Source organism: Abramis brama (genome assembly GCF_963993115.1).
Source record: "Abramis brama genome assembly, chromosome: 8".
Classification (NCBI taxonomy): domain Eukaryota; kingdom Metazoa; phylum Chordata; class Actinopteri; order Cypriniformes; family Leuciscidae; genus Abramis; species Abramis brama.
In genome coordinates this window covers 42,428,347-42,454,106 of record NC_139970.1, presented here as the reverse complement: position 1 = coordinate 42,454,106, position 25,760 = coordinate 42,428,347, and the positions used below count along the sequence as shown (strand labels likewise).

The 25,760-nt window shown below is 36.5% G+C and overlaps 1 protein-coding gene across 2 annotated transcripts in view; it reads left to right on the top strand.

Annotated features, from left to right (window-relative positions):
- The window catches only part of dpp10 (dipeptidyl peptidase like 10), an 80,169-nt gene that overhangs the window by 42,228 nt on the left and 12,181 nt on the right, over window positions 1–25,760 (top strand). For both annotated transcript variants that reach the window (XM_084122402.1, XM_084122401.1), the window contains exons 4-16: window positions 1,829–1,923; window positions 2,622–2,696; window positions 3,071–3,123; window positions 3,646–3,727; window positions 5,587–5,707; window positions 6,632–6,786; window positions 9,590–9,687; window positions 9,759–9,882; window positions 16,775–16,813; window positions 16,901–17,008; window positions 17,973–18,064; window positions 21,623–21,670; window positions 23,722–23,843. In XM_084122402.1, the coding sequence (XP_083978528.1) occupies window positions 1,829–1,923; window positions 2,622–2,696; window positions 3,071–3,123; window positions 3,646–3,727; window positions 5,587–5,707; window positions 6,632–6,786; window positions 9,590–9,687; window positions 9,759–9,882; window positions 16,775–16,813; window positions 16,901–17,008; window positions 17,973–18,064; window positions 21,623–21,670; window positions 23,722–23,843 (1,212 nt within the window). The remainder of the gene's footprint in view (window positions 1–1,828; window positions 1,924–2,621; window positions 2,697–3,070; window positions 3,124–3,645; window positions 3,728–5,586; window positions 5,708–6,631; window positions 6,787–9,589; window positions 9,688–9,758; window positions 9,883–16,774; window positions 16,814–16,900; window positions 17,009–17,972; window positions 18,065–21,622; window positions 21,671–23,721; window positions 23,844–25,760) is intronic.

Below are 25,760 nucleotides of genomic sequence, written 5' to 3'. Positions count from 1 at the left end.
CCAACTAAGCAAGCCAAAAGCCAAGGCAACAGTGGCAAGGAACCAAAACTCCATCAGTGACAGAATATAGAAAAACACCTTGTGAGAACCCAGACTCAGTCTCAGTTCTCCTCTGGCCAACGAGCGAACAGTTTATGATTATGATCCAGGCAGCGTTACAGGTCAGAGGTCAGATTGGATTAGAACATTCAGAATATTATCCAGTTCCGTCTGGTTGGAAGTCGGAGTCACGCCGGTGTGGAGACGAGTTTGTTGAGGATCAGTGCTGATGGCTGTCGTGTCGATGAGGCCTTCACAGGGCTGATGAGGCTGGACCTTCAGGGATGCGTCGTGGACGTGTTCAGGCGCAGGTCCACCATCTGATCTGGACACGGCCCGGATCCGGCTGACTTCAGTAAACCTCGGAATAAACAGAAAGACTAACATTAGCGTAGATGCCATTCTTCTCATGATGTAACGAGTACATCAGGTGTTATAGGAAGTGTCCCCAGTTCCGGCTGACTATCTATGCAGCCTAATAATCATTTTACTGATTTGAATAATAGAAATGTAATGTTCTGTATGAATGCCAGGTAAAAGAGATGTGTTTTTAGTCTAGCTTTGAACTGACAGAGTGTGTCTGCTTCCCGGACAATGTTAGGAAGACTGTTCCAGAGTTTTGGTGCTAAATAGGAGAAGGATCTACCGCCTGCAGTCGATTTTGATATTCTAGGTATTATCAACTGGCCGGAATTTTGAGATCGTAGTAGTCGTGAAGGACTATAATGCGTTAAGAGCTCGCTCAAGTACTGCGGAGCTAAACCATTCAGTGCTTTGTAAGTAATCAGCAATATTTTAAAATGTATACGATGTTTAATAGGCAGCCAATGCAGTGTTGACAGAACCGGGCTAATATGGTCATACTTCCTGGTTCTGGTAAGAACTCGAGCTGCTGCGTTTTGGACCAGCTGTAGTTTGTTTATTAAGCGTGCAGGGCAACCACCCAGTAGAGCATTACAATAATCTAGCCTTGAGGTCATGAACGCATTAACTAACTGTTCCGCATTTTTCATTGAAAGCATATGTCGTAATTTAGATATATTTTTAAGATGGAAGAATGCGGTTTTACAGATACTAGACACGTGGCTTTCAAATGAAAGATTGGTATCAAAGAGCACACACACACACACACACACACACAGGTTCCTAACCGACGACAAAGACTTAACAGAGCAGCCATCGAGTGTTAGACAGTATTCTGGGTTAATGCGTGCAGAGGTTTTTTGCCCAATAATTAGAAACTCTGTTTTTTCAGAATTAAGTAGTAGGAAGTGACTAGTCATCCACATTTTTATATCAAAGTGAAAAAGGGCATAATAGATCCTCTTTAAATCAGAGTTTCACAGTCTTCCAGATGCTTTCTGCTTTCAACAGTCAGTGTTTTGTTCTGGTTTTGTGTTTGCTACTGAGAGATCTATTACTCTATTTTACGTGTCGTCTGCTTTTCCTCACTGCAGCTCTGCAAGAGTCTCAGACCGGAAATTTACCTTTACAACCGTCAAGCAGCTCATAAATGTGAATGACTGACCGTGAAACGGATGAACAGTCCTGCTTTACTTTCAGCCTGTTTATCTGTCCAGAAGTGTGAAGTGTAAGATAGATCAGGACACAAGCTAGAGCACAGGTGAAAGAGAAAGAGAACACGAAAAAATATCTGCAAATGGGGTCTGCAAAAAATGATCTTGTTTTCACTTTGGCTTAAGTTGATTTTTCCAACCCCGCTGGCAGATATTTGTCTTGATCACAGATAGGATATATTGACTAACTCCTTTTTTTAACTCTTTATCAGAATCTGAGGTTATCTACAAAAACCACGATGGACATGTGATCAGGTTTAACATCCTCACAAACCAGACTGAGGTCGTGCTGAAGAACGTCACATTTGTGAGTAAATATTATTTATACAGTAGAGGGCTAAAGTGGAGAATGAACATCTTCACCCATTATTCAAATATTATTCAAAATTTGTTAAATATTTTGTTGTCATATTGCGTAGTTGTGCTTGGATTGTTTTATTTGTGATGATAACGCAATGAAACATGCCAGATTGAGCCGATATCATTTTGATCAAGGCTGTCATACAAAGCACACATGCAAAAACAAGAGAGACTTTAATTTAGGGTCCAATTCTCACTATTAACTAGTTGCTTATTATCATGCATATTATTACTAGGATATTAGCTGCTCTAACTATTAATACGCAGTAGTTAGGAGTTTATTGAGGCAAAAGTCATAGTTAATAGAGAGAATTGGACCCTAATATAAAGTATGACCGTATGCTTTTTCCTGTGAGCTTTTTTTTTGTTTTTCTATGCATTTTTGTTCTGCATAGTTTTGCATTTGGCCAAATAAACTATTTACTAATGTAGAAACACTGGCTGAACATACAATTGAGTTCAAAAGTTAACAGACACCTTGCACAATTTGAAAAATGTTAATCATTTTTAGCCTGTAGAAATTATTAAAAAAAGCCTGTTTATAATTTATATAAATGATAAAAAGCCTGTAGTTTTGAGGATATGAATGTTTATGATCCGATGCAGTAGTGAGGATGACATCCATGTTTTCTTCTTTTTTTCCAGGACACTTTTAAAGCCACCAAATACTCTTTAAGCCCGGACATGAAGTATGTGCTTTTCGCCTACAATGTTAAACAGGTGTGTGATGTTTTCAGGAATTTAACAGATGTTTTATGAAGCTTTGCATTTTTTAAGGGCTCCTATTATGCTTTTTTCCATGCTCATCTTTCTTTAGTGTGTAATGTTGTGGTTTGACCATGAAAAAGCTAATATCTGGATTAATTTTGCTTCTCCAGTAAATGTATCTTGATTTAAGAATGTTTAGATATTTGTTCTGGAAAACTAGACAAAAATACTGAGCAAGAAAATATATATTTTTTCTGTGCACAAACTCTCATTTTAGTAATATGGTTTATTTATGCGTTTAAAATGGGATTGTGTTTAGTTAAGTCATTTGAGCTTTCTTGAAGGTGGTTTTGTTTAATCTTTGTTGTTGTGTTTTCTGACTGCAGGTTTACCGGCACTCATTCACGGCGTCCTACATCATATACAACATTCACACCAGGTGGAGTAAGATCTGTTATTGATCTCACAGATCAGTCAATCAAATCAATCAAATTCAGTGTTTAAACATGCCTTTGCTGCACCAGGTGTTCTTGGGTAAACAATGTGAAATGCACTGAAAAGTATGTAATTAATTAAGTCCTAATGAGAGAGGAGGAGCGTCAGATATGACTGACGCTTTGAACATGCGGCTGTGATGTTGAACAGCTTAATGGTTCAATAACTGTGTAAAATTGATCAGTTATGAAATGAGTTTAGTTTTAGCTATAAGCAGACATAGACGACAATAGTGTCATTATTCAGCTCAGTTCAGTTAAAGTTTTGCTCTCATCCGATAGGGCTGCAACTTATTATAAAAACAATGTTATTCATATGCGCATTTATATGTGACAAAGATGACCATGAAACATGCGTGTTGAGGAGAATAGAAGTTGTTGCATGCAGCAGAAATGTAAAAGCTGTTGTTATAATGTCAATTTGAACGTTGTCGTGTGTGTGTGTGTGTGTGTGTGTGTGTGTGTAGGGAGGTTTTGCAGCTGGACCCTCCAGAGGTGTTGAACTCTAAACTGCAGCATGCGGAGTGGGGCGTTCAGGGCCAGCAACTGGTGAGATCAACTTTTACTATCATTCAGTCAGTGGCGCGTTATTCAGATGCTATTTTAAGGGCGCATGCTTGGCCATAATGTAGCATGTGCACAACGGCATACACTTTGCTTCTCTCATCTACACAGACGCAGCAGTTTTCATTTTTACAAACCATACAAATGGAAAAATATTCCACATGAGGGAAATCATTGTTGTGTCCATGAAGATGTGAAAAAATAGGCATAAATCTAGCTTACACATTTACCCAAATTATCATACGCCTGTTTAACCGAAGCTAATTTGGGTGTGTTTCTCCATCCCCAATGTCACTTCTCTGTGTTTTACGGCCCTGACGAGAACGTCGGTCTCCTCGGCTGTGAACCGCTCCTGGCGAATCCGCCGTTATAATAGCAATCCGCCATGGAACAAGCGCGCCTGCTCTTAAAGGGAATGTGAGATGATGTTCTGATTGGTTTATTTCACGTTACGCCCAAACCACACCTATGAATAATGAAGCTACTTCAGACCAACACATTCTAGATTTGCGTCGGGCGCAAGAGTCATTTATCCCGCCGGTATAATAGCAACAGCGGCCGAGATCCGCCCATAAAGTTACTTGCGTTTCACTTTTGATACTTGTGTTTCAAATCGTTAAAATAGGGCCCATAACTAAAGTTGCGTCCGAAAACGCATATTCTCTTGATATGGTACTTATTTTGAATGATTACATACTTTTGCAAGTGCAAAAAAAAAGTTCAATCCGGACGTACTACAGTCGCCATGTTGCTATAGTCAGTGTTGGGGATAGTTACTTTTAAATGTAATGCGTTACAATATTGCGTTACTCCCTAGAAAAGTTACTTTTTCTCACCTGGGCTGGGCTTGCTTGTTTAACAAAAGTTATGTTTTTGGCAAATGTAACCAACAGTGAAATTAATAAGCCTCTGGCTGAAAAAAATGCAAATTCAGAGGGTTGTAACAAACCTTTCAGCTGTGTTTATACTCTGGATCGCAGAAGAAGAAAGTTCAGTACTTACTTCAGCATTAAAAACTAAAAAATGAAACGTCATTTTTGCTTATTCATGTGGTTAAATTGGATTTTCAAAGGTCAGCAGCAAAGATATTGGTTTATAAAGTTAAATTAAATGCATAAAGTGTATTTGTATATTTAGTATTTGTGTATTTATTTATTGCAGGTTTGCGTAATATTCTGAGTTTGCATCTCACTGTTTTTATTCATTTTGAGGAATACTGAATCTGGTGTTGTGCAAGTGAGAAGAGTAAATGAATGCTCACATTTAGTCTAGAACTACAAGACAGGAGAGCTCTTATTTGTTGCACAACAATATTTTGTTGTACATTTAAAAAGTAGAAGGTCATCCTGGGACTTTTCACCTACTCTTTTATTGTACTGTGAATTCTGACATACTTCTTTTGTCACATACATATAATAGGGAAATATGTGATTTCAGACGCAGCCCATTCCTTGAATAACGGATCAAAGTTGTTGTTGTTGTTGTTGTTGTTGTTGTTGTTGTTGTTGTTGTTGTTGTTGTTGTTGTGGTTTTTAATTTGATTGTCATCTGTCATTTTTGACGAGTGCTGTTAGACCACTGAGGTAAACCAGCCTGAAAATGTCATTTTATACTGTGTGTCATCCTAACAACAAACCGAGCGATGCATAATGGAGCAGAGTAGCATCAAGAATATCAAATATTGTGGGGACATTATTGTTTATCGATATCTGTGGTGGCTAATGGCCCTGCTATCAACATTTACTGTTTACCTCCAGATACTCCTTAAACAGAGCTGTTGATTTCAGAGAGACAGTCTATAACTCTAAATGTGTTATGTCTTCTGTGTGTGTGTGTGTGTTTAGGTGTACATATTTGAGAATAATATTTACTATCAGTCGGACATCAGGAGTAACTCGCTGAGATTGACCTCATCTGGGAAGGAGGGCATCATCTATAACGGCATTGCTGACTGGCTCTATGAAGGTGAGACTTTGCTCTGTTATATGATGATTTAAGGAATATATATGACAAGATGATGATTAGAGCTGCACCATTTTTGATGAATTGAGAATCACAATTTTTTTGTTTAAAATAGAGATCACAATTCTCCCACGATTCTGAATATACAACTAAAAAAAAACTAAAAAACATGTAATTTACTAGAGGTTCAAAATGTTACTAGAGATAACAAAAGGTTATCCAAGGTTCAATTAAATTGAATACTTTTTAAAATTTGGTTTGAATGAATGATTCAATGACTCATGAAGGCTTGTTTTATTACTGGGTGAGTCAGCATTTTTGAACAAATATTTTGAATGAATGATTCAATGACAAATACTTTTTTTTTTAAGTCGCCACCTACTGGTGTAATGATGTAATTGACACAATCTTTATTTAAAGCGTCAAGTTACTTTCAAACGGTGATTTTCTATATTTTGAGCGCTACTGTAAACATCAGTGTTTATATCCGAACTGTAAACTTTTATCCAGTACTTCTGTGATAAATAATATGAATTATTGTAACCGAAATAATGATACTGTGTGGGTGAAAAGACTGTGTGTGAAGCTGTTTCATACCTAAACATGACAACTTCTCTCTCTGGATCAGCAGATTTGAATGTTCGCTGTGATCCCACTTGTCAAAGATTTAATAGACACAGCCGAATCGCTGGCATTTAGGAATAAGATCACGTGTCTGAATCAAGATTGCGATCTTTTAATGATTAATCGTGCAGCTCTAATGATGATGCATGTTTCCTCTGGTGCGACACACAGATGAAGATGAGTGACGTGATGCTCAGGTGTTTGTGTTTGACTCCAGTGTGAGATCTCATACATAACAGATAACTGAACCTATTGTAAAAGACCTAATGACCAATTGCAATTACCACAAACACGCATGTTCAGAGGAGGTCCTGCACACGCATGTGGCACACTGGTGGTCACCTGACGGCGAGCGCCTGGCGTTTCTGGTCCTGAATGACAGTCTGGTGCCAAACATGGTGTTGCCCTCTTTCACTGGCTCTACGTACCCGAAAGGCAAACAGTACCCGTATCCGAAGGTGAGTTTGACCTTCACATTCTCATGCTCAGATATATTACCCAGCGGGGTGGGGAAAGTGAAGACACGGCATTATTTATAAGGAAATAATAGGGCTTTTCACACTGCGCTGATTCCTGGGTTATTGTCATTATAAACCCTGCTTTTGACCCTGGGTAGAGGATTGTTTCAAACTTGTAATTTAGACACTCCAGAGCAGGATTATGGCCGTTTCACACCGCAAGCTTGAGCTTCACGTCAGCGTAACTACATCATCGCTGTGCCTGCGAGAGTATTCACACTGGAAACGTTTATACAGCGTCACAGCAGCGGCTCCAAGGCAACATACAGTACTGTGCAAAAGTCTTAGGCATGTTAATACCCCCCCCCCAGTAGGAAATATCCAAACATTCTTTTTGCCATTAATTGTAATAATCCAGTGAGATTTGTGTGTGCACAAGGAGTCTGACAACATCCATCTGTGACTACATGAAGAAACAGAAGAAACTGAGACAGACTAAATCCAGAAGAACTGCGGGAACGTCTCCGAGACGCTTGAAGAAACCTTCCTGCAAAGCTTCCTGAAAATCTATGCGCAAGTGTACCTGGACAAAAGTCTAAATATTATAAAGTCTATATTATTTTAGAATGTTTCCTGGGGTGCCCTTATAATGTTAGTATGTTTTTTAGATCAAATAATCGATAATTTAATAATAATTTAGAAATAAAAGGCATTTTTCCTAGCCTGATTTTAGCCACTGATTTGAACACTCTGTTTGAAGGGGCGTGTCTGTGTGAGACTTCAGTGTAAACGCCCACTGCTGTGATTGGCTGCTGTGAGACTTCAGTGTAAACGCCCACTGCTGTGATTGGCTGCTGTGAGACTTCAGTGTAAACGCCCACTGCTGTGATTGGCTGCTGTGAGACTTCAGTGTAAACGCCCACTGCTGTGATTGGCTGCTGTGAGACTTCAGTGTAAGCCTGTTGATCGCGTGAATGAAGATCTTATCATTGCAACGCAGTTTCTGCACTCTCACTAATGATTTCACCAATGCAAACATGATGTATGTACAGTAAGAGCTTCGTTGTGCAGCGTGACAGCATCACTGATTTCATAATGAGTTTTGGCAAGTGTCCAGATAAACTCGCGCTGTGTGATTGACAGCTTGGGCGACTGGAAAGGGATTGTTCTTTGATCGCTTTCTGTATAGGCTATATATTAATCACAGTTTAAGTAAGATTATTTTCATCCTACTAAGAGAAACGACGTGAAGTTGATCGTTTAGTCACTGGCTTGATTTACTGATGCATAAACGGTATTGAACGACTTTGAGAGAAAGATTTACATGCCTAAGACTTTTGCACAGTACTGTATAAGCGAGCATTTCTTTACAAAGACAACTATAAATTTGTTTTTAGAAGTTGGTCATTCATAAACCTGATAGTCTTGGAAGTTTAAGATGGGGAGGTGTACAACATTCACATGTGAATGGTAAACAACAAAAGCAACCAAGAAAACAGCTCCGATCTTGTCGGTTCAGTCATACTCCGATGTTAACAAGACTAGTTTGACAAGTTTATATATCATATTTTCTGGCTAGTTTATTTTATAATGTTTTTTTTATAATACACCATACTTTCGCCCAAACTGAATAATTAAAAACAAGTTGAAATGGGTAAATCTTCTATAAATATTTTTGAGTCTTCATTTTCTTTTCTGAAATTTTCCAGTTGTTGTTAAAACATGCAACAAACATGCAACATAAAGACATGCTTATTCTGTGCATTTGGGGCAGTTTTTGTGTGAAATCATATTTATTTTGTCCATCAAAAGTGTGCTTTCACTTTAATTGAGCGTGAGCAGCACAAATAGACTCGGTCTGAAACCCCCACATCATCACTGCTGCTCACGCGGCGCTCCTGCTCTTGGTGTGAATGCAATCATTGGTTAACATGCACGCCGAGAAAAAAATTAAATTAAAATAAAAATTGAAACAGCCATTAGTTTTGCACTGTTAACCCAGCACTGCAGAGCCAAACATGTGCAGTGTGCCCTGATTTGTGCATGTGACATAAGGTGATGACCCAGAGCGTGATGGAGACATTCACTTTGATTCTAATTGGGATTGGGACATTCAGACATTTCGAAGTGTGACTCGAGTATCTAGAGACTTAATAGTGTGCTGTGTGTTGTAGGAAATATCCCATTTGGGTTACACTTTATTTTGTCATTGTTACAGTGTAATTATATATTTAAGTACTGAGTAATATTAAGCAACTACATGTACTTACTATAGGGTTAGGGTAGGATTAGGTTTGGTTGAGGGTTAGTTGCATGTAATTATGCATAATTTACTGTTATTACTATGGTAAGTACATGTAACATACAGTATGTAACAAGGACACTGTAAAATAAAGTGTGACCACAATTTGTTTTGTCATCTGTCCTTGGTGAAAAAATTTAATTGTTTCTGTTCTTGATGTTATTTTAAATTAGTGCTCCAAAATAAAAGTTTGTTTACATAATATATATGTGTGTATTGTGTATAATTATTTTGTATTTATAAATACACACACATGCATGTATATATTTAAGAAAAATCTATTATTTATATATGTAAAATATTAATATTTGCATATAATATAAATGATGTATAAATATATATACAGTATATATACATGCAAATATTTCCTTAATAGATGCATGCATATGTGTGTATTTATATATACAAAATAATTATGCACAATACACACACACATATATTATGTAAACACAAACTTTTATTTTGGATGTGATTAAGTGTTTACGTGTGTTGTGTTTGCAGGCTGGGCAACCCAATCCAATGGTCAAACTATTTGTAGTCAACTTGTACGGACCGACACACACGCTAGAACTCACACCACCAGATGAACTCAAGCTCAGGTATAGTGTTAGTGTGTTTGTGTCTGTGCAGAGGCTGGAGCGGGTGTGTTAGTGTGTCTCTGTGTCTGTAGGGAACACTATGTGGTGATGGTGAAGTGGATCAGTAAGACCAAGACAGCGGTGCGCTGGTTAAACCGAGCGCAGAACGTCTCAGTTCTGACCGTCTGTGACTCTACCACTGGAGCCTGCATCAAGGTACACACACGTTCACTCACACACGGGCACACTACTCACACATTTATTTACACACACACACACACACACACACTCACACACACAAGTGTTCATACGCACACTCGCACAAGCACAAACACACATGTACTCACACACGCACAAGCACTCGTATGTACACACACACAAACAAGCACTCACACATGCACACACACACACACAAGTACTCGTACACATGTACTCGCACAAACACTCACACACACACAAGCGCTCACATGCACAAGTGCATGCACACACACACACACAAAAGCACTCACACATGCACTCGCACACACATGTACTTGCACACGCACAAACACATGTACTCGCACAAGCACTTGTATGCACACACAAGCACTCACACATGCACTTGCACACACAAAACACACATGTACTCACACACACGCACAAGCACTCGCATACACACACACACGCACAAGCACTCGCATGCACACACACACAAGCACTCACACATGCACACACACACAAGTACTCGCACAAACACTCACACATGCACAAACACAATGTACTCGCACACTCACACATGCACACACACACTCAAAACACACATGTACTCACACACACACACGCACAAGCACTTGCATGCACACACACACACACACACACAAGTACTCAAACATGCACACACACACACACACACACACACACACAAGCACTCACACATGCACACACACACAAGCACTCACACATGCACTCTCACACAAGCACTCACACATGTACACACACACAAGCACTCACACATACAGATGGTGCCCAACCAGAATGCGACTTTTACCGCCGCCGTTCCCGCGGCGGCAAAATTGGGATGTGTATTTGTTGCCTTTTACCGCTGAGTGGCGCTGTAATCACAGACTTTGAAAAGTGTCAGTTTATTCTCTTTAATGCCGTAATCTGCCGCGGCAGTAATCTGAGCTGAGGTCACAGATAAATTTAAGATAAATATTGTGGTTAAACGAATTCAAATTCATTTAATTTAAACAAAGTAGACACACGTTAACATTGTGTGCCCAGTTTTTCTATAATTTAGAAAGGCTATGTCAATAGGTTACTTGTCATTTACTTCGTGTTATTTTAATGTGTTTGTAGATTTATTAACTGAAACATAACAGTGAAATAAATTAAAATAATTTACCGTAAAATTAAAACATTTTCAGGACTTGCAGTTACTAGGCTAACCGATGTTAGTCGGTTTAAGCATTATTTCTTATATTCAGAATTAGGCTTACGTTGTTATGATTATCAGTTGAATTCTTTAATAAATAATCAACCACAATGCCTATTACTACTGCCGCAGCAAAAATAAACCAGTCGAATTTCAAAGTCGTTCGCGAAATTACTATAGGCTATACCGGGCAAGTGACAGGGCAAAACAGCAGCAACTGCGGTATTTTAAAAGGTAAGCTTCCTATCTGTTTATTTAAAAAAAAAAAAAAAAAAAATTAAAAAAAAATCATTATTTGAACAAAAATGAGACTGATTGAATATGTTAAAATATAAACAAACAAAGCAGAGAATAAAACAAACTTTTAGGGAAAAAATATAGGCCTATTATGCTCAGAATTGGTTAACATTAACGAAAGCAAAATATGTAAAAATACATTTCAAACAAAATAAAACAAAACAAATTCGTGGCCGAGTGGTAGGCTATAACTTACGTTTCAAATCCCGAACAAACATGGGCTACTTTTTTATTATTAATTTGATTTGATAGTTCTAAAATATTGCTACACCATATTGTTTTTTTCTCCTATAGCCTATAGGCTATTAAATATTTTATATTTTTAAAATAAAATTACCATTCATTTCCATTTTACATTAGGGACAATCTTTTTCCAACAGAATGGCTGAATTAACATCTGCATAATAATAATAATAATAATAAATAAATAAACAGCACAAGGTCTTGTAAAAACACTTTTTTTATTTTTTGACATAATTTTTTTTTTTTTTTTTTTACTTTTAAAACAGAGAAAATAGTAGACCTAGGCTATTCAGACGATATCTGTGGTCAATGCATTAACAATAGACTCTCGGAGCTTCAAACGATCTGAGATCGAATCTCAGTATAGCCGACAGTGTTTATGTTTTTCCGTTCATGATGCTTAAATATGTATCTGTTTATTAAAGTCAATCATCTTGTTTAATTATCAATTGTACATTAACATAAATTTGCTACATTCCAGTTGAGCCGCTGCACGCTATGACATATCTGATGAAGGAAGACTGTCAGCCGATTGCACCAGAAAATGAAGATGATGAAGCTCGTCTTTAATCTGCTAAATTATGTTTTTTTGTGTGTGTGAATCATTCACGAGATTGAGATGACTGACAGTAATACCCGGCCATAGCAACGGTAGACATTTTCCAAAACAGATCGAACAAATCAGAAAAATACTTTCAATACAGTATTGCTTTCAATTAAAAAATAAACAATGAAAATGTAAAAGAAAAAGAAAATTAATTAAGTTTGAAAACCCATCGCACATTTCAAGGTATGAATAAAGTGTCGGGACAGTTTTATTTAAACAGGGTTGCATCGATTCGATAGAGTTTATTCCCTTTGCGATGCAAAATAAGAAACATTTTAAATTTATTGTCAAAGAAATTGCAGCTAAATTAAAAAATGAAAACGGTACAAAACGAAAAAAAAGTTCAAAGCAACATAAATTAAGAACAGGCGTTTTTCTTTGCCTCTCTCGCGCTGGATATTTTTTTAGTAAGTTTGGTCTCCCTCACTGCGCGCGGCGGGTCTTTTTCGAAATTAAGCATTTCAGCGTAAAAAACACCATACAGCTGATAATACTGTATATGTCGCTGTGTGTCATCCACACAAATCACGAAAGAAAAAACTGTAACAAATAGCTTTTGTTCCTTCAAAGATACAACATGCCTTGCTGAATTCACCTACAATAAAACGAGGTGGGTCGCGAATTAAATAGCTCTGTATCTGCTAAATTGAAATTGTGTGTGGAAAACCTTTAAATACAATCAATAAAACTACAATATATAATTTAATAAGATATAGGGCCTACTGTACATAGGCTATGGACTTTTGGAGATTTTGAGATTAAACCTTAAAATAACTTTGCCTTTGCCTGCTCATCAGGCTGGCTCCGACACTCTCCATATGAAAGAGGGAACATTAACACCTCTGTCCTGCACCCCCACGATAAAGCAACTATTGCCTTCTCGAAACCCCCCACAGGCTAGCTGAGTTTGCAAAACAAAACAAAGAGTTTGCCACTCGTTGTGGTGTGCCAAAACACTTCATTATAAACTTCAATATTTCATTCAAAACAATCTCAAAACGCTTTGTGACATTTTGAAAAGCCGTGGATGCATTACTGCCACTGGAACCATGAACGCAAATACTGGTTCTGATTTTATTGTTTGTCGTTTAAACGTCATATATATATATATATATATATATATATATATATATATATATATATATATAGGCCTATATATTAACAGAACTGCTTTTGAAATTACGATTGGAATTATTATAGGCTACAGAAGTAAAGTCATTGTATAATTTTGTTCCTTAGTGTAAAATGGAAATGCATGGTGATTTTATTTAGTAAATAGGCTATAAGCAAAAAACTATGTTTTAGAACTAGACAAATCTCTCTGCATCAACAATAGACTATAAAATGCATTAATAGGCTAATATAAAAATATCAATAGTCTAAGTTAGTTCGGGATTCGATCCCGTGTCATCTAAATGATCATAACGTAAGTTCAACCACTCGGCCACGATTCACTCGTTGCGACATGGCCTAATGTTCCAGTGTGTGTTCGCTCACACGAGCGAGAAGCGCTCTTCATTCAAATGAACGCGCCGCCGCGTTTGTCGAACACTAATTCAACATGCCAGAATAAAACCTGGCTTTGGAACAATGCATAGCGCCACTCGTCGTGGTCTGTGCCAAAAAATTATAATAATTTAGTTTCATTTATTTCAGTGTTAGTGTTTGAGTTAAAAAAAATCCTCTACAAATTATATTAACACAAAGTCGGCTGTAAGAGTCCTTTATAGGCTAAGTAAAAAGCAAAGGGCTTACAGTCTTAACATTTAGGCTACTTTGCTTAAATTCGATACATTTATTTTCAGTAGGGCCTAATAAATTTGTAGGGATGTAATTTCAGTATGCTTTACCAACGCTATGTATTCAATTAAAGTTCCAAGAGGTCTGTTATATATTTCCTTCCCAGCTGACACTAATATGCAAGTGCACAGCAAAAATCACAACTTGTGCTTGCTGCGAACGCAACTTATTTAAGGTGTCTCAACTGTACACAGTCTACCCTACAGTGTGAATTCGTTACAAGGTTTCATTTAATTATTTTTTTTCCATCTATGTTGAATATGAAAAGTGAACAGCACGAGTAGCCTAAGATAGGATGCATTAGGCTATATCGAGAGATGGATATGGAGTGGGTCAGACATGATTTTGACCACTTCATTAAAGTCCGCGTGAACCGGAAGTTGCAAACGACTTTTCTCCAGTGCTGTGACGTATTTCCCAGTGAAAAGGAATATTGAACAGAGGGCAGGGTTTTACTCTAGCGCTCCTCCTCTCCATCTCTCGCTCATAGCAGACTAACGGTTTGAGGGGAGTGGTTAAGCGTTTCCCAAACCAAGCCGTCAAACATACGTCATCAGGGAAGGTCCTCCAATGCAGAGGGGAGGGGCATTTTCAGATTTTGATTAAAGATTACAAAGCCAAAAAAAAATTTTGTGTGGATTGACTTGCATGGATGAATTGTTCACCACAAAACTAACAATTTAGGCAAACAAAGTAAATATGGTCAATTTTGAATTCATGTGGACTTTAAGTTTTGTTCAGTAGAAAACCTTTCTTTAAAGTGAATTTCGTTTTCTATAAATTGTATCTTAATTTTAACCAATTTTTCATCAACCAATTGCCTGTAAGTTGCCTATAACTCTTATAAGTAAGAGAAGCAAATATAACAGACACTAATCATGGAGGCGCCCGCGCGGTCACTTGCGTTGCACGTCAGCTGGAGCGCATCTCATCCTAACTTAACGAAACTCAGCGTATGCCTCACACAGACATGATAAATACATCAAATACACAAAGCTTGAAATGCCTTCAAACGAAATAATTCAAAACGAAAAGAAAAGGCTACTCTCTGATAATCAGATTATGTCTTTATGTGCATTTATCTCTAGGTGCGTTCACTACAAATATGGCGATCGTCAAGAAAACACTAGTTTATTGATAAAAATCAATGCACGCATCACCGGATTTAAATACACATCTTGCTTGTTGCACGCACACATATTATGTCGACAAAACGATATTATGATATAACGAAATATTATGTTGAAATAACATTATTATTAATAATACATCTTTTAGAATATTTGATTAAATGCTGATTGTTGCGCTTGTTCAATTTAATAAAATTAAAACTTTAATTGTGATAATTCAAATAGGCCTAATTGAAAATTAAATATTTAGTGGCCAAGTTTTGCTAATTTATTATATAGGCTATTATATGCCTATTGCCTATATTAAGTAGGTCATATTAAGACAAGGCATATATTAAGTTATTTTAGCTGTTATGAGAAAAAAAAAATCTAACGAAATCTAAATTCATAAATCAAATAAATCAAAAAAAAAAATTCTAACGCCAATTCAACATGCCAGAATAAAACCTGATTTTTGAACAATGCGTAACGCCACTCGGCCTGGTGTGCCAAAACACTACATTTTAAACTTCAATGTTTAATTCAAAACAATCTCAAAACGCGTTGTGACATTTTTTTAAAGCAGTAGCCAAGCCAATATAGATTAAGGGCATTGAAACCAGGATCTTAACTAAAACGCGTTCCGCGTAATCTCTCAAAATTTATGCCACACTACTCCATGTATTTTTTTTTTTTTAAGGACTGCTTTTGAAATCACTATAAATTACTATGCAATTGTATCGCTCACGAGAGCTCTTCATTTATCTAATTCCTCAATAGAATAGTAAAAATATTCAGCGTCATTGCTCCTAATATCGTTTCTATTTTTAACTTTTGATTCTATTTTTTCAGTTCTAAAATTGATTCTATCTTTAGTTCTATTCTGTCGTAGTCTTATAGGCCTATTTATATATATGGAAAATATGCCTATTAGGCTTAGGGTTTTATATTTAACCCACTTACATTTTAAAATACGGCAATTGCTGCTGATTTGCACAATGTCCCTTTGCGCCACCTGGCGGTCATTTCGGGAACGACTTTGAAATGCGGCTGGTTTATTTTCGCCGCGGTGATTTCGCCGCGGCGGCTGGCGCGGCGGTAATAGGCATTCTGGTTGGGCACCATCTGTACACACACACACACACAAGCTCTCACACATGCACTCTCACACACAAGCACTCACACATGCACTCTCACACAAGCACTCACACATGTACACACACACACACACACACACAAGCACTCACACATACACACACACAAGCACTCACACATGCGCACTCACACATGCGCACACACACACAAGCAGTCACACATGCACACACGCACTCACACATGCACACACACACACAAGCACTCACACATGCACACACACACACACGCACTCACACATGCACTCTCACATACAAGTACTCGCACGCACACAAACACACATGCACAAGCACTCGTATGCACAAATACATGCACACACACACAAGCACTCACACATGCACTCGCACACATGCATACTCACAAACACAAACAATCACACATGCACAAGTACACGCGCACATATTCACAAGTACTCGCACAGTCACACACACTCAGACTAACACACGAGCTGATGATGATTATGATGGTGATGATGTTTCGTTTCAGAGGCATGAGGAAACCTCAGAAGTTTGGCTCTCGAAACAGGTGAATCTCCACTAGATGTTTGCTTGGTGATCTTCAGTCTCATGAGTTTAATGCATCTCGTGTTCCTTGGCTGGTTCTCTGCTCCAGAACCAGGAACCGTTCTTCTCACGAGACGGCAACCGCTTCTTCCTGACGGTCCCGGTGAAGCAGGGAGGACGCGGAGACTTTCACCACATCGCAATGTTCACCTCTCAGGTACACACACGCTAGGAGCAGGGTTTGAAATGAACACCCGCCAAATGCTGTCAAATCACGAGCCAATTTGGCGTGTTACTATGTTTACTCACTTTGCTGGGGAGGTTCGTGTAAGACAAATCTGCGCAGATTTAGCGCAAATCCTCAACTTGTGAGTCATCCTGATATATTAAATACAGCGTATTGTGCAGAATCTGGCTTACTTGAACACACACATCACTACGCAACAAATAACAACGCGCTTGTTCATTTGCATTGAAGTAATAGCGAAGATTAAAAAGCATTTGTTTAACAGAAAAGACATTGTTATTTTTCAACATCTTATATATAACATTATATAAACACATTTTTGGTGATGAGGATGAAAGAGGAAGGGAGGAGATGCTGCATGACAGGATTTTGTTTGAATAAGAAATTTTATTTTATATATATATATATATATTAGGGCTGCACAATATTGAAGAAAAATGCAATATGCGATAACTAATTAAATATTGCGATATTCGATATGCAATACGATAATGCTTAAAGTGTGTAAAATAAACTAAAATTATCTTTAAAGTATAATTAAAATTATATAACCTACCTTTTTGTGACAAAAAAACATCCCTACAGCTTCTGAAAGTGAACAGCAGTGTTTTACTGTAGAATAAGAAGTGTTATTTTAACATCAGTGTAAACCACAGGGTTCAGGGTTTCAGGAAGGCCTACATTAGGTTTATTTAACAACAGTATATACTGTGTATGTGTGTATATATATATATATATATATATATATATAAAAAAAGCTGTGACATAGTTAATCTGGTTCATGGGCGATAACTTAAACATTTCGTAGCCAAATTGGCCGGTGGCTGAAAATGTTAATTTCAAACCCTGGCTAGGAGTAATGCCAATATTTGCTAATCTGTTTGTACAAGCGATCGCGTCAGTCTGGTGTTGATGATCTCGTGTGTGTATTTAGGTGCGGGCGGATCAGAATGAGGTGCGTCATCTTACCTCGGGTAACTGGGAGGTGACGCAGATTCTGGCTTACGATGAGAACGCACAGACCATGTGAGTAAAACACGGCTGTGAACTCACTCCAACACACAAACCAGGGTCTCTATCACTGTCATACTTGCGTAACATGCATACAATACAATAAAATAAATTAAATGTTAATTTATGAAGCACAATTTAAAAACAACTTAAGTTGACCAAAGTGCTGTACAAGAAAAAAAGAAAGAAGAAAAATTTAGAAGAAGAAGCTGTAAAATAAGTGGAACGCATGAAAGTAAAATCATAAAACAGCAAGTTTGATTTGATTTGATTCACAGTGCCTATTAATAAAGTTGGGTTACACTTTATTTTAAGGTGTCATTGTTACAGTGTAATTATATATTTAAGTACTGAGTAATATTAAGCAACTACATGTACTTACTATAAGGTTAGGGTAGGATTAGGGTTTGGTTGAGGGTTAGTTGCATGTAATTATGCATAATTTACTGTTATTACTACAGTAAGTACATGTAACATATGTAACAAGGACACTGTAAAATAAAGTGTTACCTAAAGTTGATATACTTGGACAAAACTACAAAGAAAATGAGCTTTTTCAATCATTTATTCTACAAAAGTCCCTTGAATTTCTTCTTTAGAAAAAGTAAGTACATCCTCGCCTCAGTATCTAGTGTTGCCCCCCTTTCGCATCTTGTAGGCATTTTGCATAATTGTCCACTCTAACATTGGCTTGCTGGGATATTTGACCTCTCTTCCATGCAATAGTCTTTCATTTGCAAGATGAAGGTTTTCTGCCCGTTTCCACAACATTTCAGTGGGATTCGAGTCTGGGCTTCGACTAGGCCATCCCATAACTCTCCATTTCTTCTTTTTGAGCCGTTCTTTGGTGGATTTACTAACATTCTTAGGATCGTTGTCCTCGTTGAAATGTCCACTTGCTGTTCAACTTCTACTTTCAGACAGATGGCCTCACATTATCTTCAAGCACTCATTGATATGATGCAGAACTCATAGTTGAATTAATGAATGCAAGCTGTCCGGTCCCTGAGGCAGCAAAGCAACCACAAACCATAACAATTCCCCCAGCATGCTTCACAGGCCAGATGAGGTTCTTCTGCTTTGGTCTGCGCCAAACATTTCTGCTGGTACTGTGGTCATATTGGGGCTTTTAAAAATGTGGTCGATTTAAAATCAATTCTCAAAGGCCAGATATAGATTTTTTTTCCATATTTATTTATCTCTCACCCAAAATCCAGTATTAGTTTTCCTCCACTGTTCATAGGCTTGTATGTGAATGTTACAGCTAATGCTGTGAGATTTGATGTTTGTTTTCTCTTAAACATAAAATAACCTGATCCTCTTTGATCAAGGCATTCGGATCTGTTCTGACTCGCCCAATTTTCAGCATCAATTTTTCATCTTGCATCAAAATCCTGTCTATTCACTGTATGCATCTGAAATATAGAGTTGGGTTCAGTTTTAATGTACCCAAGTGTACCTAAAATAAAAAGAGAAATACATTTATTTTATACTAAGTATACTACAAATACATTTATATTTATGTACTTAATATAAATATCCTGCAATTGTACTTTTAGTATACTAAACTGATATACTTAAAGTCTGTCTAATTGGAACAACTAATTTTGTACTTTATGCACTTTAGTTATCCGGAAATAGGTGCATCTAAAGATATACTTAAGTATATTTGATTATGCTAAAGTGGAACTATTGCAAGTATACTTTAGGTACACTTTAAATATCTTGCATTTAAATAAATATATTATACAGATCTTACTATCCTTAATAATAGTGATATTATATTATTACACATTTTAGGCTTAATATTAAGAAATGTGCATTGTGCTATAAAGAAGTACTCCAAATAAAGTTTAATTATAATATTTATATCAGTAAGTCCATGTAAGTCTAAGCGATATGCCAGTAAATGTGTTAATGGATTTACTTGCTATGAAATAAATGTATTTTAAATACATTTTCGTATAGGTTTTTTCACTTGGGATGTTACTCTGAAAGGTCTGGTCTTTGACGATATGCTCATTGGGAAACTTTAGACAGCAAAGGCTTTTTACTAGCATGCCTCCCATCTCTTTTTTGATTGTAGATGCATGTACTTTGACACCAGTTGCTTACTAGCAGATCCTGGTTTTGGAAACATATGATCTGCTCTTGGGCTGAATTTTCTGGGACGGTCTGTCCTGGACATATTGGCATTCATTTGAAATCTGTGCCACTTGTAGAGGATTTTCCTTACAGTGGAATGATGTATATCAAATCATTTGGAAATGATGTTAAATCCCTTGCCAGACTCATAGGCATCCGCAAGAACTCTTTAGACCGTGGCATGATGACACGCACACACACACCTCAAAAGCGAAGGGAACACCAGACACTATATATGACCCTGGATCACGTCACTAGTCACGAGTCGCACGGGTATATCTGTGGCAATAGCCAACAATACATTGTATGGGTCAAAATTATCCATTTTTCTTTTATGCCAAAAATCATTAGGATATTAAGTAAAGATCATGTTCCATGAAGATATTTAGTAAATTTCCTACTGTTAATATATAAAACATTTATTTTTGTGAGTGAATGCAGCACAATCGCCAACATAAATGAACAACTTTAAAGGAGATTTTCTCAATGTTTCGATTTTTTTGCACCCTCAGATTCCAGATTTTCAATAGTTGTATCTCGACCAAATATTGTCCTATCCTAACAAACCATACATCAATGGAAAGCTTATTTATTTATCTTTCCGATTATGTATTAATCTCAATTTCAAAAAATTGACCCATGTGACTGGTTTTGTCATCCAGGGTCACATATATGAGATGTTTAAATAAGACTCATTAAGTGGCACCCAGTCCTGAACATCTGATCCTAATTTTAATGGATTTGAAGGTGTGAAAAATGTAAGGATGTACGTACTTTTTCCATGTGACTCGTCTGTTTTTGTGTACATTTAAATTGTGAAAATTGCAAAATGTCAATTTAATGTGCAATTTTATATAGTATATCAACCTTATTGATAGGCACTGTTTCAAAGAGGATGAAATGTTAACTTGTCAAAAAAGCTAACTATTTCCATGGGATGAACTTATTTTTTCACGGTTTTCTGCATTTTCATTATATATTGCAAAAAAAAAAAAAAGTTCTTACTCAGTATTTTTGTCTTGTTTTCCAGTACAAATATCTAAAAAAAAATCTTAATATCCAAGTAAGTTTGCTTCTCAAGTAAATGTATTTTGTTTTCTGGGAAAATCATCTAAATTAAGTAAGTTTATACTTAAAACAAGCACAAATATCTGCCAATGGGGCCAGAAAAATTATCTTGTTTTCCTTTTGAAATAAGTTTATTTTTCTGACACCACTGGCTCATATATGTTCTTGTTTTGAGCAAAACTCAATTAATTTGCACATGTTTCAGAAAACAAGACATAATATCGTTGTCAGTTGCCAGTAAATGTATCTTGATTTAAGAAAAACAAGACAAGAACTTTTTTTCTTGGGGTGCATGATCTAACTGTATCATGCATGATCACAGTGTTTTGAAAACCCTATAAATCAGTGTGTGTTCTGCAGATATTTCCTGAGCACAGAGGGCTCCCCGACCCGCCGGCATCTCCACAGGTGAGATTCGTGTCCGTTCATGTTTGTTCCTCCAGATCAGGACAGAAAACAGCCCTTTATCTAATGTCAGACTCAGAAAATGATTCTCGAAATACTTCAAAGCTGTGTTCTGATTTAATAAGCGTCACTCTGACAACAGTCGTCACAGAAACTGTGATCAACAGAAGCGTGTTCAGATGAGTGATGGGAAACCAGGCCTCTGATCAAGGTTATTATTAATGAAAACTATCACAGAGATTTCTGAGAAAAATGCATACGTTCTTGTTGCGTGGTTTGACTAAAAACGGAGATTGAAAGGAGTGGATCCATCAATGTTGCTGACCCATAAATAACCAGTAGATGGCATCGCATGTATTAGAATTAGCGAATTAGCGGTGGTGAGCCACTAATGGAAAAATGTATCTGTGGGGAAAGACAGAGTTCAGTTTGGGATTTAGTTTTTTACGATTCTGCTTCTGATAAAAGCATATGCATGGCAGTCACTCAGCAGCAATGAAAACATTTATGGTATTTTAATAAAGGGGAAGATTTAAAGTGCACTTAAGAAACTCTCACAATGAAGCAAATGCATCTTTTACTTATTCCGTCTGCTGATCTGGTTATGGTGCAGAAGTTGTGTGTATATATATATATATATATATATATATATATATATATATATATATATATGTGTATATATATATATATATATATATATATATATATATATATATATATATATACACTACTGGTCAAAAGTTTTAGATCGGTACGATTTTTTATGTTTTTAAAAGAAGTCTCTTCTGCTCACCAAGGCTGCATTTATTTGATAAAAAACAATAATAATAAATAAAAAAAACAGTATTATTGTTAAATATTATGACAATTTAAAATGACTGTTTTCTTTTTGAATATATTTTTAAATTTAATTTATTCCTGTGATCGAAGCTGAATTTTCAGCATCATTACTCCAGTCTTCAGTGTCACATGATCCTTCAGAAATCATTCTAATATGATGATTTGATGCTCAAGAAACATTCATTATTATTTTCAATGTTGAAAACAGTGTACAGTTTTTTTTTTAAATTCTTTGATGAATAGGAAGTTCAAAAGAACAGCATTTATTTAAAATAGAATATTTTCTAACATTATAAATGTCTTTACTGTAACTTTTGATCAGTTTAACTCATCCTTGATGAATAAAAGTATTGATTTATTTTATTTCTTTCCCCCAAAAATAAAATAAAAATTCTTACTGACCCCAAACTTTTGAAGGGTAGTGTTTAATGTTACAAAAGCTTCTATTTCAGATAAATGCTGTTCTTTTAAACTTTCTATTCATCATAGCATCATGAAATAAAAATGTAAAAAACAACACTGATAATAATCATAAATGTTTCTTGAGCATCAAATCATCATATTAGAATGATTTCTGAAGGATCATGTGACACTGAAGACTGGAGTAATGATGCTTTCATTACAGGAATAAATTACACTTTACTGTATATTCACATAGAAAACAGCTGATTTAAATTGTAATAATATTTCACAATATTACTGTTTTTGTTTGTATTTTTAATCAAATAAATGCAGCCTTGGTGAGCAGAAGAGACTTCTTTTAAAAACATTAAAAATCTTACCGATCTAAAACTTTTGACCGGTAGTGTGTATGCAAAGTGAAAAGCTTTACATTTTGGTGTTGTTGTTCCAGACAATATTTTAAGGTTTTAATATTTAGGAAGTGTTTAATACTGCATGATTCATAGAATTTTTGAGTTGTATGAAATGGCAAAACAGCTAAATTCATTTTTTGTAGCTTGTTAGGTATTAGATACTCTTGTCTTTTGATAATTTACTCCACCTTAATCAAATTTACATTTACAAATATAAAGGCTTTTACCATGATATTAAAAACTAAAACTAAATACTAACTAAAAGTATTGATCACAATGAAATATTAATGCGCCATTAAAACTAACTGGAAAAAAAAAAAAGTAAAATAAAAAACAAAAATGGACAATCTTTTTAAAACTAAAATAACCCTGCCTCTGATTGGTCCCTCTTGTGTGCAGTGTGTCCACAGTGGACTTATTTTCACGCCGATGTCTGACCTGTGACCTGTATAAAGCTCACTGCACGTTCTTCAGTGCCGTCTTCAGCCCCACCAACCAACACGTCCTACTGCACTGCAAAGGTACGACGACCATGAGTTTATAATGCACTCCTGCATAACAGTCCACAGTCCTGATGAGTGACCTTTCACCCCTCTGTGAGCATCAGCACATCAGCAGCAGACTGCATCTTCTTTTCCAGTACAAATATCGAAACATTCTTAAATCAAGATTACTGGAGAAGCAAAATGACTGAAGATATTAGGATCTTTCCTGAAAAATGTGTAAGTTTAAATCAAGAAAAATATATCAATGAAGTCAGAAAAATGTACTTAGTTAAAAGGGAAAACTATTTTTCTTTTTCTGAACCCAATCCACCTTATTCCTGCGCCACATGACACTTAGCATGAATTATGGGTGTAACTTCAGTTAAGCTGTGAACAATCAGTGAAACGCTCGCTCTATGAACGCAATATGTTAAAAAACTGTCACAGTGAGATGACATTAATCTACTCACACTTCAACCATCGAACATTAAAAGGAAATTTAAAAGTGTAAAAGCATCTTTCAACAGACCAAATAACCCCAAAAGCGAGAGTCTTTCACAGCAATAACAGACGGGTTAAATATCACTGTAGTAATACAGACCCTTTCCAAAAAATTAGAATATCATGGAAAAGTTTATTTATTTCCATAATTCCATTCAAAACGTTAAACTTCCATAGATTATAGATTCAGGGCCCACAACTTAAACGATTTCAAGTATTTAGTTGTTTATTTGTACATAATTTGGGCTTCCAGCTCATAAAACCCACGAAAACAGGATTTCAAAAAATTAGAATATTACATGAAATCACACAGTAATTACACAGTGATACCATGGTCACTGAACCAGGTTTTGGTTCTTTTGGCAGTGTGGGCCGGTGCAAATCCTGCTGGAAAATGAAGGAAGCATGAAGTGCTCTGGAAATGTCCTGGTAGACGGCTGCGTTGACTCTGGATTTAATAAAGCACAGTGGACCAAAGTCAGTCCCTCCAGAAAAACGTGATTATGCGATCGCATGATTCAATGCATAATCAGCCAAAGTCCGCATATTTATGCGGGGGACGCATTTTTTCAAATATGCCGCACTTTTGCTGCATAAATTGCAGATTTCCGCGCGCAAAATATGCAGGCTTGCATGATTTCATAATCCCCGCATTTTCGTTGCAAAAAGTCACATTTATCTTAGCAGAAAGTTGAAAAATGTTGCGTTTACTTCACACAAGCGCAGTCATTTCCCCTGTTGCCATGGGAACGTTATGAAGTGACGTAATTACGCGACATCATTGAAAAGCTGTTAACCCCAGGTTAACCCATACAATTTGTATTATGCATTTCCTGAACATGTACTTGCTAATCAAACACTTTATATGAACAAACTACTAAATCTATAAAACACAATCGGTCTTTCGACCTTTTACTATTGTGTCAATTGATGTTGATATGTGCGAGGGAGAGAGAGCAATACAGCATATTGTTTGAAGGCGGTGAGAGTGCGCGCGCGCGGCCGGGGCGCTCTCTCTCTGCTTGTTCTTTTATGTGCCCTGTGTCCACTGATCTAAATAATTAGTTGTTACGACGACTTATTTGTTCCCTCGTTTTAATCAATCGTGGACACGTTGAACTAATTCCCTCCCTCATTTTGATTTAACGAATTACATGGCCACAATAGTAAAACGAGGGAACAAATTATAACCTGCTGAGGTATTATTAATTCGTGGCCACGAAACAATATTCACCTGAATATTCACCAATTCACAAAAATATAGGTCTTTTTAAATATATTTAAATATATAAACCAAAACGCACGGGTAAAACTGCTGTAGTGTTTTGTAAGTTTGAGCCATGTGTTTATTAAGGTCTGAAATAAGATGAGAACTTAAATATTCCCAGCATTTTATGTGATGTAGTATGCTTGCTTATCATAGGAAGTAATAAGAAATGACTCTTTACATTA